Source organism: Lichenostomus cassidix, chromosome 2 (genome assembly GCF_008360975.1).
Source record: "Lichenostomus cassidix isolate B80296 chromosome 2, HeHo_3.0, whole genome shotgun sequence".
Lineage (NCBI taxonomy): Eukaryota > Metazoa > Chordata > Aves > Passeriformes > Meliphagidae > Lichenostomus > Lichenostomus cassidix.
The window spans coordinates 113,424,456-113,440,766 of NC_139482.1; the positions used below are offsets into that span (position 1 = coordinate 113,424,456).

General features: G+C 40.7%; 1 protein-coding gene across 1 annotated transcript; it reads right to left on the reverse strand.

Moving 5' to 3' along the window:
- Nucleotides 1-3,957: 3,957 nt before the first annotated feature.
- Nucleotides 3,958-14,922, reverse strand: LOC146442017 (epidermal retinol dehydrogenase 2-like). The gene is made up of 6 exons (XM_085052874.1): nucleotides 13,924-14,922; nucleotides 9,984-10,115; nucleotides 8,417-8,516; nucleotides 6,622-6,766; nucleotides 5,564-5,686; nucleotides 3,958-5,020 (listed from the first exon to the last, which is right to left on the reverse strand). The coding sequence occupies exons 1-6, from the start codon at nucleotides 14,248-14,250 to the stop codon at nucleotides 4,927-4,929; spliced, it is 921 nt and encodes a 306-aa protein (XP_084909000.1). The 5' UTR covers nucleotides 14,251-14,922; the 3' UTR covers nucleotides 3,958-4,926.
- Between the last annotated feature and the right edge of the window lie 1,389 nt (nucleotides 14,923-16,311).

A 16,311-nucleotide genomic window follows, 5' to 3' on the forward strand; every position in this document is an offset into this window, starting at 1 on the left:
GAGTTGTATTTATATTAATGATCTTCAAGTGACATACATTCACATGTCTGGGATTTGTTTTAATCATAACAAATCTATTAAACATCAGATACAGGAAATTATGAAAAGCAGGGACAGAATTTATGCAACTTTCACTATTTTTGTGTTTCTCAGGGCAGAAGTAAGGTGAAAGACAAAGGTAGTGACAGAGAAACGTGGGGATTTCCTGACTTCCAGTGCCAAATCCATCCCTCCACAATTGTTCCATTACCTGTGGGAACTGTCAACTAAACATCTCTCCAGTCAGAGGCTGAGAAAATACAAGGTACCCATGAAAAACACTTCAAACATTGCAGGATTTGGAAATAATGTTTTTCACTTTCAGTATATTAAACTAGCCTCAGATTAGCTTTGAGTATTCTTAGAGTGTCTTCTGTATAAGATGTTCTTCTAAAATAATAGAGGGTGATCAGACCTTTAGAAGAACTGAGTTTTTCCGGGGAATGTTTTAAAATGTAATGCGGTAATGCAATTCAGGTGATTAAGCAGAACAGGCTGTGAGAATTTCTGGGAAAGACGAGGTCTCTCCATGATTTGCTGCAAGTTGCATCTCAGTGTCTCCATGCTTTTGTTCTGTGCTTAAGTATACGAATGAAGAATTTGCGCACATATGAGTGTCTTGGGAATGGGTCTTTTTATCCCACATCCATTTTTGGGTTTGTTTTGTGTCCGGAGTAGTTGCTGCTGTGCCCCTGCCCCAGCCGGCCCCGGGAGTACAGCGATGGGTGAGAGTCAGTCTGGGATTTCCTGCCAGAGTAATGGGGGGCGAGGGGCGATTGCTTTTTTCCCGGTGGGGTGATTTGGTCTGCCGACGCACGGGGTGGGATCTCTCTGAGGAGAGATACGGTTACCGTTTGGCTTTTGCCCCTTTTTCCCTTGCCCTTCGGCACTGTGACTGGAGCTTACTGCCTTCTTTCTCTGCTTCTGTGCTGCTTGGAGCCCAGCGGCAGTGCGTGCCGCGCCGGGACACAGGACTGGGAGCAGCCCGTTCCCCGCCCGGGGTCACCTCTGCCCTGCACAGCCCGGACCCAGGGAGCTGCCAGAGCCGGTGAGCTATCCAGGGCAGCGATCCCCTGCCCAGTGCTGCTGTTCTGTGCCGCTGCTTCAGGGCTTCTGGTTACTCTGTGACCCGACACGAGGACACCCCACAGCTTCGGGCACGGCCCGCAGTTTCTGCTACATTTTGCTCGTTACCCCCGGGTGACCCAGCCCCTGTCGTTCCAGCCGCTGCTCGGGGTTCCTGCTACAGCTCATTTTTTCGCTCTCCAGAGGGGCACAGGCATCGCCTGCCCACGGTGAGTTTGTAAAGAAAGCCTTTTTTCCATCCGCTCTGCGGCTGTGCCCGCCATTACCCTCATGAGGGAGACGCGACTGATCTCGCGCCACAGCGCCCCCTGCAGGCGCGGGGGAAGCATCGCAGCGGCCCTGCCCGGCCGGGAGCCAACAGCGCCTCTGCCGGCAGTGACCGTAACTGCACCCACGGGGAAAGCTGTTCCTGAGTTTCCGGTTTTGTTTGTTGTTGTTGCTGCTGGTGTTGGTTTTTTGCCTTGTTATACATATACATACGAGTAAAGAACTGGTATTCCTTTTTTCCACATCTTGCCTGAAAGCCCCCTGAATTTCAACGTTACAATAACGCGGAGGGAAGGGGCATCGTATTTTCCATTCCAAGGGAGGTTCCCACCTTCCTTTGCAGACACCTGTCTAACAAACCAAGACAATGAGAAACTGTAATAATGACTTATGGGGAGCACATAATGAATTTGTGGGAAACACTCATGTCTGAAGTAAAAGAGAAACTAAGAAATGTAGGAGAATATATGTAACGTATCTTCATGTCCATGTAGTGTCTGTCTTCCCTAGAGTTGTATATTTCAGATGCCAGTTTGGGTATGACAGTGTATTGTTTGCCCAGAAAGAAGTGCAGATATTTTGGGTCTGGACCTGGAAGGCTGCTGTATAATGTTCATAGAATCACAGAATATCGTGGGTTGGAAGGGACCCACGGGCATCATTAAAGTCCAGCTCCTGGCCCTCCACAGGACAGCTCCAAGAATCACACCATGATGCCTATGGTGCAGTGTATGGTATCTTTTTATCACATATATGACATTCTCTGCTTTCTGCAGATTCTTTAAAATGCTCTTCCTTCAGGAGGAACTTTAACACAGGGCAGGAAATTAACTACACTGAGCCATGCAGTCAGGGGGCTTAATGGGGCAGGGTGCTACAATCAGCCTCTCTCTTCTTCATCCCCTGGGTATTAAGGAGGCACAAGGGAGCAATGTACAAACAAAACCAAATGAGCCCTCACTTAGTTGCTCAGGTACTGTCACAGGAATGGAGTGGCACTGAAATATCCGAGCGGTTACAGAAATTGATGACAAATCAAATTTTTATATGGTTGCTTCTAAGGTTTATTGAAAGATATTTGTTAGATTACAAAGTGATCCAGCATCATTCAAATGTTTCTTTATCAAAATGCTTATAATTTGAATATTATTAATGTTTTTCATCAAATGCTCAATACTACAATTTCATGTATAAGAAAAATGTGCTCTGAAGAGGGATGTTGTACCAATGGGCATAAAACAAGAGCAAGAAATCATATTTTATGTGACATCACAGATTATCTCACTATTGGTGCAACAACACAGGTCTCCTCTCCATCAGTTTTGCAGAGAACAAGGAGTGCTGCCAAATGAGAAAAAATGAAGATAAAGTGTATTCCAGTCTGATTTGCAGCTTCTGAAGTAACAGAATTTCTCCTGTGAAAAATGTTTGTGTCATGGAGGAATTACAAATACGATGAAAACCTCAAGGAAGGAAAGGACACATTTCTCAGGAGTTGTTGATAACTCTCAGGTACTTCCTACGTGGCTTAAGTCACACTATATTTCAAAATATGAAGATAATTTCCTATTGAAGAACATGAACTTCATCCAAATGCGTCTTCTGTGCTTTACCAGGAAGGTTTTGGCTTACAATTTTAGAATTATATTACTGGATCTGTATAACTTCTGTACAAAAAAGAGAAACTACTCCCCCCACATAACACCAGCACCACCAACAACCAACCCCAAACCCAGAAACTTATTTCCTGCTATTTTCATGGAAAAGAACGAGTTATGATTTCTAGGACTGATAAGAAGATCTAACCAATCAGTGTGAGACTTAGAAAGTATAAGCTTTACAAATTCCTTCTTGAGACAAGCAGATTAGCCTGACAAGAAGATAGAGGCAAGAATGCCCTTGGCTGAGGTTGCAGCAGTACAGAATAAGGTTTTGTAGGGTGGTTGTGCAGAAGAGGTGTGAAATGTAGTTTAGAAAGTAAGACTCTTATTTCCTTTACATTTTTCTTAATCTACTCATGTCCTGTCTATACAGTTGGTGAACTTAAAACTGCATATCTAGACAGTAAGGTTGATAAACTCTACTTAAAGAAGGTGAAAATAAGAAAAGGATCCTGGAAAGTGAGCCCTTACAATGAGCTCCTTGGCTGCAAATATTTCATCCTGAAACCTCAGATTTTAAATGATGGGTAGTTGAACAATGTATTAATGTCACCAGCAGGTGACATGACTTCAAGTGGGAGTCTCATTTCACAAGTAATTTTAAAATGTATTTCTCTCACCTCATGAGCCCTGTTGTTAAATTCTGCAGCACCAGCAATGAAATTATGGATTAAGATATTCAGGCCCACAGTACATTCACAAGTACAGTGTCATGTCAATTTGCATTGACTCCTGGAATAATGTTTAAAAACCATCATAGATCTATAGCCAAACTGTAACATTCATGCAGAATAAGGAAATTCCAATACTCAACATATTTGCTTGCAATTGAGGAAGTGACTTGAATTTGCAGGGACCACTTTAGACTTTGCTCCTGTCTCATTAGTACGAAGAAAATATTAGTCATCTCCTCGAGAGTTTTAAAAAATATAAATCAATAAAGCCTTGCTTTTCGAAGAGCCAAACTTCAGCTAGAGTTCTCCTTCTGTCAGCTAAAGTTTTCTCTGTAATATCTACAGGTACATGAAAGAATTGAATGCATGCATACTTTGGAAACACTGGGGTTTCAATAGTGTGCACTCTTATAAGTGTTTGTTACTGGGAGCCTGTAAATATGGGTTTAGTTAAGTACAATTGAAATATGATTGCAAATGTGGGCAGTAGATAGCTGTTAAATGATCTCTGTAATTCCCTAGAGTTTTATAAACTAGGCTTTGTAGATTCACTATTCTGCTCTGCAGTTAATTAATTTATTTTTAAATTAAGTTAATTATGAACATTTTTTTACCATTATGTTACCATTTTCTGAATATTTACATAAGAACTGCTTTTTATCAATTAAGTACCAGCACATATTTTGTGTAGCTAATCTCTGAACTTCTGCTACTGTGAAGTTTTTTTTTTTTGTTCTTTAGGACCTTTAGGTTATAATTTCATTCAAAATCAGTTGAAGGTTATAGGTGTGACTTCTCTCCAAATATAAGAAATAATTTTGTTAATAGCTTTCCAAGAATACTGTAGGTATTCCTCCAGTATTCCTTTTCCCATGATTTAGAACATAATTGTGTTCGACACGGACAAACAGGACACCTCATTGAAGTTTCAGTCTGAAAATTGTACAGTCCATGCAAAGTTGTTGCTTGGTCACTTAAAAAAATTCATATGTGAGTTTAAATTTTGTGATTTTTCAAAAGTTACTCATAAAATTGCCAAACATGAAGTCATAAAAGAAAACTCTGAAGATTTAAAAGTAATGCTGACTAATGTAAAATAGCATAGAAGAAGTAAATATTTGCCAAGGAATAAACATGATTTATAGTGCTTTTATACTGAAAATGTTCCATTAGATGAGGTCTTCAGAATACTTTTGGTTTCAATCCTTTTTCTTCCGACCATAGGCTTCTTCCATGCTCTCAGGGAACTTAACGTAAGACTCGAGGAATAGTGTCACTTTTCTAGGAAGGAAACTGAGGAGACAAACATTGAGTTAGCATATTTTTGGTTTTTTTACAAAAAAAGTACTCTAGGAATAAAGAAATGACAAATATAATATATGTGCTCAATACTTCTAATGTCTGTCAATATCACATTTCATTCTTCAATATTATGAATGGGGAAACAAATGACAGACCAAAACATTTTGTGACAGGCCAGCCTTCAGTGGAGGCAGTGACTAGAAGTAGGAAGTGCCAGACTGGGCATTGCTCCCAGTGAACTGTCTCAGGAAAATTTTTGAATTTTCTATACCCAAGTGCAGCTTAAGACTTAAGTGCACTTAACTTAAGTGTTTTAAGTAGCCAGAGACAGAAGACAGAAGTCATCATATGAATGTTATTCACCTAGATTATGAAAAAAATCAAACTTGCTGTTTCTTTGAAATTGGGTACATCTAACTGGATATACTGAAGGAATATTAACTAAAGGACTATTTGGACTAAATGCTCCTGCTGATTTTAGAAGCATATGGGAAAGGAAAGAAGGTAATGCCAGAAGAAAAGTCACATGCTTACATTTTCAGACCAAGTAAGTATACAGCTGGAGGCATGATTAGATAAAATTTCTTCTTTTTAATTGCATCCACAATCCTGCAGGCTGCATACTCTGGATCATAAACAGGAAACAACCAGGGTTTTCTGTAAAATTAGAAAAAAGGGTTATGAAATTATACAACTTCACTTTTGAGATAAATACACACACATACATAATTAAATGATTGATGCATTTCCCCTCGTCCCCTCAAGTAGTCTTGATAAGGAATCTCCAAATCTTTTTGTTCATGCCATCATCAAAATCAATTGAAAACACATTGACTATATTATGTTTTAAAACTTTTTTGTAAGCTGACTGTGATTGCAGCTTTGGAAACTTCTGAGCTCAGCCATATTTTGTGCTATTCTAGGCATCGTTGCTCCAGCAATTCTTTTCTACAGTAAATGCTGAGGTGACAGCTAAATACACAGGAGCACCAGACTTGTCAGCAGGCAGGAGAAGGGCTCTGCTCTGCATACATCTGCTGCTGCACAATGAGGGATGGTGGAAGCAGGAGCAGGGCACTGAAAAGCCAAGATCACAGGTACTGCACTCTTGCAATGGCTCATTGAGTGCTTGCAGCCTCTGCCATCACTGCAGCCACAGAGCAGCCAGCAGATAGCATCACCACAGCCATTCTCACTCCCAAGCACAGTATGTGCTAGTTCAGGCAGTGGGGCACAGTTAATAAGGACAGGTCATGGCTACCCTGACAGCCCTAACTGTAATTACACTGCCAAAATCCCTTGGGGCAGAGAACATCAGCAGTGGCTACTCCCCTGACAAATAAGATTCCCTTAGCCCTTAAATAGTGCTGTGAATCCCTAACTGTTCCTTGGCTGGGAGGTTATTACATAGTCTCTGTTATTAACTGTATGCAAGACTTGCATTTCTTTTTGTCAAAGACATAGTTTGTGCCAACAGGGAAAAAATACTGAACTGAAAATCAAACCAACCAGCCAGAAGCCAAACAGGATATACCTGGTGTGTGGGGATTATTGTTTATATATGAAATCGTACAAACCTAAGCTTTACTTACGCGCTTTTGAAGCCTTTAGCTAACCGAGTACTGATAAAATAAGGGCAAATGATTGTGGTTTTAATGCCACATTTTCCTCCGTGGTAGAGTTCTGAATTTATGGCTTCCATCATTCCAATGATTGCACTCTTACTTGCAGAATAATCTGAAAAGTGAAGAAAGAAGAAATATGCAAAATGTCAAAAGCACCACAGTAAAAGCTATATACAGAATCGAACTCTTCGTTATACTATGTAAGCCACAATATTATTTAGTTCTATCTATAACCCTCTTGTAATTTTTTTTTAAGCATATTGGTGATGCCAACTCCTGAGATGAATGGCTCTTCCCATGAATGACACACAGTTGCAAATGGAGAAAAATATTTTCAGAAGAGTTTAGTTTTTCAGTGTGCTATGGAGAGATATAGGAAGATGAGCTTATTCATAATTTTCTGTACATTTCTGGATACTCATATACAAACCAGGCATTCTTTCAGTGCAGAATGTCTTCAACTTCTAATATTACAGGTTTCATTTCAGAAAGAGCTGTTTCTGGTGGTAAAGTAAAAATACCCTTCTTATAAATGCTGCTTCAGCCTATTGCTACTGATTTGCGCTGCAACTACAATACCATTTTGTTTGCCCAGGAAGACTGAATCTAGTCTGATTTTTCTTGTTTGATGAATGTATGCAACTGCATTTTGGAGATGATCCAAACTTGCCCTCACACAGCCCTGTACAACCTGATCTAAGCTGGGACTGTTTAAATGGGGATATGGAGCAAGTGACCTTCAGAGATTGCTTCCAACACAAATTATTCTACAATTCCTGAACTGTAAGAGAGTATTTTAGTATACTGCTTTACGTTTGTTTTCCTAGGCTTTTTCAAAGGTGTGTGAAAATAGTTAGATGCAATGAAATCCAATTTTGCTAAAAGACGGATTTCAAAGACTGGCATCAGAGGTAGTTTCTTATTCTTCAGGAGTTCATCCCCAGTGAATGATGGAATCACACAGCCTAAAAATACATATCTAAGGTGTAAAAGGTTATAATGCATGCATGGGCAGGTCCTCTCCCATAAGCCTTACAGTTATATGATGACAGCTGAACGTGACCCATATTATCAGTACCAAATACAAGCCCTCAATAAGAGGTGGCAAATAAACACTACAGTAATGCCACCAATCAGCAGAAGAAGGAAGAGACACTTATTACACTCAGGTTTGAATTCCCATAGGGTGACCTCAGAGATACAATCAGCATGTAAGAGAGGCTTGAGGAGAGACTGGGCAGCAGAACCAGACTGATGAAATAGGCAGGACTGTAGCAGACTGCTCTCCTGAGAGAAACAGCTGAGAATTTTGAGTTTACAAACAGCTTAAAGCAACCTTCATTCAAATTAATTTTATTGAAAATTCTGCCAAAATGCCTTCTGCACTTGAAAACCATTTTCCAGGTAAATGTATAGTTCCCAGTATAACCCATGTCTGGGTCTCAAGTGTCTGAACATTCATCTGCAGAAAACCTGTCATGTTAGAAAACCTATATGCAGGGCTCCCTCCCAGTGCACATGTATTAGCTCTATTGCCCTTCTTCTGTGGAGTAAAGACAGTCTGCAATAAGACTGTAAAATCTGCAGAGAGCTCCCTGTGTCACTCAGGCGATGTGACACCATCACACTTCAGTACACCATCACCTTTGGCATCCACAGGGTCTTGTCAGTTCAGGCTGCTTAAGCCAAGCATTTATGTGGTCTCTGAGAAAAGTGATTATTTATGTAGATCTAATTTGTAATGGCAGTTAACAATACTGACCTGACATCCTATAGAGTCCAATTAATCCAGCTGCACTGGCTGTGCTAACCAGATGCCCACGGTTGCAGGCCACCATGGCTGGAAGAAAGGCCTTACAAGTCTAAAGGAATAGAAATATATTTATTTGAAAATCCTCTTTATAAACAGGCATGACAAAAATATTGCATTCCAGAATTAGGCTACACAGTCTGATTTGCTTTCTGGGCCTTCATTATACATGAAGCCCAACTGACCTTTTGTCTCTGTAACAATTTCTAAATGAGAGACAGCATTCCCATGAATGACTGTCCTCTATATCAAGATCCAACAGCATTAAAATAATCTTATTCAAAGCAGCAAAGTTTGTATTTTCTCTTCTTCCTTGTTCCTCACAGTTTGTCTCTTTGAGACTTGCCAAATGTTTGATACACAAGAGGGAGCCAGAAGTCAACACATCGAGGGGTGTTCATCTGTCTGTGAGCGCTTTTTCTTAGAAACTGAGCTGCCTGACAATTCCAGCCCTCCAGAACACCACAGTGGGTGATACTAGCTGGGAAGAATGCTGGTGTTTTATGAAGGGGGAAATAAAGAGACAAGAGCAGCAACAATTATTTTTTCAATAGCTGAGAAATCCTGTTCAGCTCCAGAAGTGAGTGCCTAGCACCTCACTGTCCTCCTGCCCTGTGTTTCTTCAGACCTATCAGGAGAAACACCTTTGTGAGTTAATTTTCCTCACGTATTTGGAAGAATGATGCAGTGTGGCTGGGGAATGCTTAGAGAACTTCTATCTGCAATGAATTCCTATAGAGAACTGCCTTTTAACAAAGGAGTTACAATCCCATATTATTCCCTGATGCAGGCTGTTCACTCAGGCATGTAACCAAAAAGTGTAAGAGGGGGCAATAGTAACACTCTCTCACATGTTAACGCTCCTAAATTCAACTGAAACCCCAAATAACTGCGAATTCCTCCAGAGGTAAGAAAACAAAACAAATTCTTACAAGCCATATTAGTTTTCAATGTCATTTCATTTAATCAGATGGTGACTAGGAATGAAAGCACAGCCTGAAGACTGACACCAACATGTGCAACATAAAACCCATGGAATCATCTAGGCTGGAAAAGACCTTAGAGATCATTGAGTCCACCTCTAAATGTAACACTGCCAAATCTGCCAGTAAACCATGGCTGTGTCTCATTGAATGCTGCAAGTCTGTTAGGCAAAGCCTTCTGATGCCAGCAAACATCAGGAGCAGGGAAGTCATGTGCCATCATATCAGCACTACCTTCAATCACAGCTGCTACAGGTAGAGCATATTTCATGATACAGTTGCACAAACTTTGATTTACCAGAGTGCCCAGGCAGGTTTGTGCTAACCTTACTGAGACATCCTGGGGAGATTGTCAGTGTGCTGTGTCTCTAATTACAGGATGATTATGGAAACATATATTCCCCCAACTGAGGTCCTTCATATCCCTATTCCAAGTTGAGTTTTTAAGGTAGATGCAACCATGGTGATTTTCACACAAAAATACTTGTCTGTACCTTTTGGTTACTCAGAAGTGAAAAAACCACAAAAAACTTTACCCAGACTTGCGAGAAGAAGTTGGTTCTGAAGGTCTTTTCAAAATCTTCATCTGTAAGATCACAGAACTTTTTCCCAATCAGTATGCCAGCATTATTGATTAGAATAGTAACATCCCCAACTTCTTTTCTGACCTGAATAATTAAAAGAAAAGGATAAACAGAAAGCTTTAGAAGGTAGACTTGCCTCTTGTACTTCATTTATGAAAATGTTTGGTAATATTTACAATAATTGATATCTCTTCTGTAAACATAAGTATGTAAGAACTTTGGTATTGCATCAGATCAAAGGTCCACATCATAAGGCAAGACCTTGCCCCTGTCTCATGGTGGAAAGCAATGACAAAGGGACCCAGACTCTAAGGTCTCTGGTGTACTTAACTTTTCACGTGCTGCAACTTAGGATCTTTTTATAAGTATAAGGTATCTACATCATTGTATTTAATATATCCCGGCAATTATCCACCCTGCCCCCTCCCTATATTTGTCTAATTGCTACTTGAACTGCAGGATATTTTGGCTTCCACAAAAACCTAAGGTAGTAAGTTATGAAGCTTAGGCCCTGTGAGCATGCTTTAACTGCAATCTGAATATTTCCAGTTCCCTATTTTGGTATTGTGAGAACCTGAATTCCTCTGCCAAGGCTGTTCAACCTATTTTCCCTTTAATTTTTACTGAACTGGAAAGAATTCAGCTCAAATAACTGGGGGATACCAATCCTCTGAGTACAAAAGCATCTACCATGCAATGGAGAGCTAAAATCACCATTAGCTCCATTTGAGATTTTTTTAAAAGATTTTGTCCCATGATTTCGATTTTTATGAAAGCAGATATCCAAGTTTTACTTGTAGTATGAAGAATCAGTCTTACTGAAGAGAATTCCTTGCTAAAGGTGGATGGATATCTGGGGGGCCTCAAAAATGATAGTATGAGCACCAACACATAAAAATTGCACATGTGTTGCTGTCTGGCAATTTGGAAACAGGTGCTTGAATCTGATGCCTCAACATGTGACCTTCCTTTTGCTCTCTCAGAGAACCTTAGCGTTCAGGGAAGACTTGTTTGCTATTTTATTGTCATAGACAAGTAGGACTCAGATACTTGCACCTTTCCACCTGCACAGACAAATGCAAATCTAAACACTGCTGGGTATGGCTGGAATACTCAATTCTTCCTTTGTGGAATACATCTGTACTTTCCACTGTTTTAACTGCTATGTCAATCCATGTGATGATCCTCTCTTCCTTCACATAACAACATATCTTCACCAATGGCAACATTTTATTAAACATGGCATCATTTGTCCTGTTTACTCACTACTACAAAATATGCGTAAAGATTGACTTCCATTTAGAAAAAGTCAAACTGATTATTCTACATTATGTATTTATTTGGGTATTCATTAATTCTTCTCCGTATGTAATTTCTACCAGTGTCTGTAAGATAGGTTTGTAGCTGGTTTGTGTTCTCTCAAATGCCCTTTAAGACTGCCATATTTACTGTGCTTTTTTCTCTGATTATCTGTTATAGTAAAACATATATCCCGCATTTCTAGCCCATCAGATGCATGTCTGATTTCCTTTGGAATTCCTAAACTGACACTGCCTGTTCCTGAAAATCAGTTGCTGTTCACTTGACCAGTTTATTCTAAAACCTCTTCTTTAGGGACCTCAGTAGTCTTTTTTTGTTTCCTAGAAAGAAAACTTACATTGTGGGAAAATACCTAGGTTTTTCTGCAGTGAGTATACCACATAAAAACAATCAATTGAACTTTCTTGCTATTGCTTTCTCTTCTGTATCCAAGCTCAAGGCATTTCATATTGCCAATCAAAATTTTGCAGGTATTTGCAAGAGTAGAGCAGGCCCATAATACAAAAACTCTTGATCTAATGTCTGTCTCCACCATGACTGATCAATACATGCAAATATCTATGAATATGTTGGAATTGTTAACAATAATTTGATCTGTTAACATCCATTTTTAAACTGTAAACTGCTCTTTAAGTTTCTGTTGGCAGGTCAGTCTGTGCACTTCAGATTAGTGTTTGTTGATGTGGGCACAGCAAATTCTGAAGGCTGGAGTCCAGTACCTGATTTGGTCAATGAGTTTGGAGACAAAAATTACTTGAGGGCACAAAACAAACCTTTTAATACTGAGCTAAAATAAGGGCAAAGAAACAATTTCAATATGTTGAGTATGGATAATGAAGTCCAACAGAGAAATTAACTACATAAGCTTAAATTACTCATTTTGGTGCATGTTTTTGCAAGAAGGAGATAGTATTCATGGGAATAAGGGTTAATTGCCAATTTAAAATATTATCTTTAAAGAGACTTGATCTTTGTAAATTGTAGGGTATTTTTGTACTTGCAAAAAGAAATTTCAAGAAGAAATGCTGTTTGTTGATCCCAGTAAATCAAATGTTGCATTTGAAGTACTGCCCACAAGTTGCTCAGACAGACATTTCATCTCACTGTAAAGTGATAATAGCTACTAAGATTGTGGAAATTACTACTTCCAAATTTTTCACAGTCATTATCAATGTCCCACCCAGGTGAGAGGATCACATCACATGTACTGACCAAGTCCCTGGCAAAATTATCTTCCTCGAGCCCTGCATGTTGAGTCAGCACAGGGTGGAACACTGAATACTTTGCTCATCTCTGCAGACATACTATTATGGTACAATAAATATATCCTCATTACTACTGCCCAGGTAATTCCAGGATACCACCTGTGGTGCTCAACACCTAGCACCAATGGCCCCAAGTGGAATATTTTTCTGTGCAGTGTTAATGACCTGTACCCCACATGCTAATTACGAGAATGGGCAAAATAATCCCTTGCTGACTGCAAGCGTGAGAACTGCAGTTCCAAATACGTACAGATGCTGAATCAAACGTAATGGTTAGAGGCACTTTTCCTCAAGAACATTTCTTGAGCAAAACAATTGTTTCAAACTTTCATAACCTTGCTCATAAAGACTTAATCTGATTTGGTTAACATTAAAAGCAACATCAACATAATAGAAGGCTTAGGCCCCCAACTCCCCACCTTTTCACTTGCAACTTGTAAAAAATTAATGTTACATTTCAAGACTATTCTAAAACAATCTATCATCATCCATATGTCATGAAATATTTTAGCTGTTTCCTCTGATGTATGCCTTCAGACACAAAATGCCAAAGATGTGACTTGATAGGCATGTATATATAAGCGCATACATTGAGAATTTAGCAGAAGTTTTCACTTGGATAAAGTGAAAGAGTAGCTATCTGGATTATTAGTGAAGTTGTACTGAGAATTATTCTAAGGCAGTTTAAGGAAAAGTAAAAATTAATGTTACTTCAGTGTCCAACTTCTGAACTCTGAAAATAATAATAATAACGAAGTAATAGTTGAAAAAGCATATGTCAGAACAGCAGAAGGGTTTCATTGAAAATGGATCTCTTCCCTACTTTATTCTCCATCTGTATGGATCAGAAAATGAACTGAAGCTGAATCATCATTTTGACTTGAGACCAGCCACATTCTAATGACATTTCTGAAAACATAACACCCTACATCAACCTTAAAGAATTAGTTTTCAAAAGAAACAAGGAAAGGAGGGAACCTCTCTTTTACAATATCCACTAACTGGTCATTTATTTTTTAAATTATTTATTTATACCTTAACGAAATTTTAAAGCCTAAATAAGCTGATATATGGAGATAATTTCTGCAGCTCTTAAACAATACTATTTCACAATGAAGACTGGAAATGGATAAATGTCAACAGAACTGACTAAACCCAGTGCCTTTGCAGCAAATACAGTTTAAGTTCCATCTGGAAACTACTTGTCAAAGAGATGATTACTTCCCTCTGGGGAATATTCAGATTTCTAAAAACCAATAAATTTAATCCAGTATTCTATTAAAAAGAAGCAAGAAGTCAGACCTTACCTTCTCTGCCTGTTCATAGACCTCCTCCCTATTGCTGCAGTCACAATGGTACACAAACACGCAGCTGGCTCCCTTCTCGTGGGCTAATCTGCTTGTTTCTTTGTTGCCCTCATCATCGATGTCCCAAAGTACCAGGGTTACTCCCAAAGGCGCCAGTTTTAAGGCAACCTGCCTTCCGATCCCATTTGCAGAGCCAGTAATAAGTACTATTTCACCAGCAAAACATTTTTTGCATGGAGGAAATACAGAGAAGATGTTTTTGATGAGTAAAAACATTGAACATTTCAGGTACTGTAGAAATTTCTGGATGCATCTGAAGTTGCACATGATTTGTCAGGTAGAAGCACCACTCTTCTGTTGTGTAAACCCAGAAACACAATACGTTGCAACACTGAGATCTGGACGGTAAAAAAGAGGTTGATCTTCAAACAGTAAGTTCTTTCGCAGTGTTCTTCTGTGTGGGTACAAAACATATTATTAAAGACTTGTTTTTTAAAGCTGCCTTTACTAGTAGGATTAAAGCAAATGACATCCTCTAGATTCTGCAGACCTGTTTCATCCCGGATTCCTCAGCTTCCATCTCTGTTTTTAAAAAGGCTTAGTAACACACATTTTAGGCAGGTATGTTGCGGCAGTAGCTGTAGAGCTCTTTGTTTTCACAGCCAGGTGTTGCAAGGTGAACAAAAAAATACTGAACACACTGGTGTGATAGCAAGCTTAGGAAGGAAGGTGACCTCCTTCGCGGAAAACTTTGTGACCTGTTTCGGAAGGCAGGAAAGCGGAACATTCCCGCAACATGGGTATTTCCCAGTGCCGTCCGACCGAAATCACAGCACGTATTTCCATTTGCCAGCCAGTGACCTGCTGCAGGGAACAGCCTGGCCTGGCAGTTTTGACCTGACCTGAGCCTTGGTTTTCATCCTGCATTAGGCAGCAGCACTCCCTGTACCATGCTTGGGACGGGATAGGAGAGGCTTAGAAGAAGAAGCGCCGGCACCGTCCCGTCCCGTCCCTGCGGCCCCTTGGTCCATTCCCGGCCCCATCGCAGTAGTGACATCTCCGTCCCCTACCTGCTCCCGGTCACCCCGTGCTCACCGCCGGCTCCCTACTGCCCCACACCTTCCTGCCCGCCGGGACTAAAACGGGCCTGGCCCTGCCCGTCCCGCCCCCAGGGCTTGGTTCCCTGCTGGGGCGGGGGTGGGTGCGGAGGCGGCCCGGGGAGCTGCGGTTGCGGGGCTGGGCAGGCGGCGCTTCCCGGCCGGGCGGCTGCGGGATGCCAGCGGGGCCAGCCGGCTCTGCGGCACAGGGCACCGAGCCTGGGTGGCTTCCCGAGGGCACCTGCTGGGCGGCAGCGCCCGCTGCCACGGCGGGACATCCTGCCGCTGCTGCTGCCGCTGCTGCTGCCACATCCGTGGCTCTCCCACACCCCTTCAGCCCTGCCAGCGGGGAGGCACCGCAGGCTCCATCCCGCCTGGGGAACTATCCGGCCGAGGGCTCGGAGAGAAAGTGTGCTCTTTTCTCTCTGCTGCTACTTCGCTGGAGGTACAAAGTTAAAGACTTCTTAATTTCTATCATGAATTATTGTTCTCCAGCTTGCCGGGATGGGAGCAAAAAGGCAGATGCTGATCATAAATGTGCCTCCCTAAAACAGGGAATCTCACGATTATCAATTTACACCTTTATTAAAATGGCATTTGTGGGTCCTCAGTTTTCCATACGGGCATTATCCAATTGTAACCTGCAATCCTGTACCACTGTACCATCAATATTGTTTTCCCAAAGTTTGAATAGAAAGCCAAACACCTACTTAGGTCCGTAAGAATGTGCTTTTCCTGTGACATCAGCTTGTCTCCATCACTGTGACATCTTCCACTCACTGTTTATGTAAAAAGGCAATGATGAAAACACTATTTATTTGCTGTACTTCCCATTTCAAATAAGTGACACTTATTATTGTTTATTGGCCAATCATAAAAGGAAAGAAATGGAAGGAATTCAGAGTGTGCTCTTATCCACACATCTATGTTGTATACACTATTCAGTTTACAGTTTATGAGGATTCATAAGATATTTTTCAGTTGAGCTAAAATAAAACGATAGACAGGATGACAAAATTTGATGTCATTTACTCCAAGAAATATGGTGGAAAAGAGTACACTGTCAGTGTGAATATTTGTAGGGAAGGGAGATCCTTCTATGCACAGTTAACTGTTGAATATTCTACTTAGGTGCCAGCAAAAGGGGAAGCTGAAATACAACCACTGAGGTCAACGGTAGATCTCAAAAGCCTCAATGTGCTGTGGTTCCAAACAAAGTGTCAAACTATGCAAAACAGGTGGGTAACCTAACTCCAGGTGTCCCATGCTGTAATCAGGAATTATGTGGCAA

What these genes read in the sequence shown, in the direction of transcription:
- LOC146442017 (XM_085052874.1), bottom strand. Translation starts at nt 14,250, where the DNA reads ATGTGCAACTTCAGATGCATCCAGAAATTTCTACAGTACCTGAAATGT. An exon ending in ACTTCTTCTCGCAAGTCTGG is followed by an intron (nt 8,517 to 9,983) that starts GTAAAGTTTTTT and finishes CTATTCCTTTAG; the next exon opens with ACTTGTAAGGCCTTTCTTCC. An exon ending in GCTAAAGGCTTCAAAAGCGC is followed by an intron (nt 5,687 to 6,621) that starts GTAAGTAAAGCT and finishes CTAATTTTACAG; the next exon opens with AAAACCCTGGTTGTTTCCTG.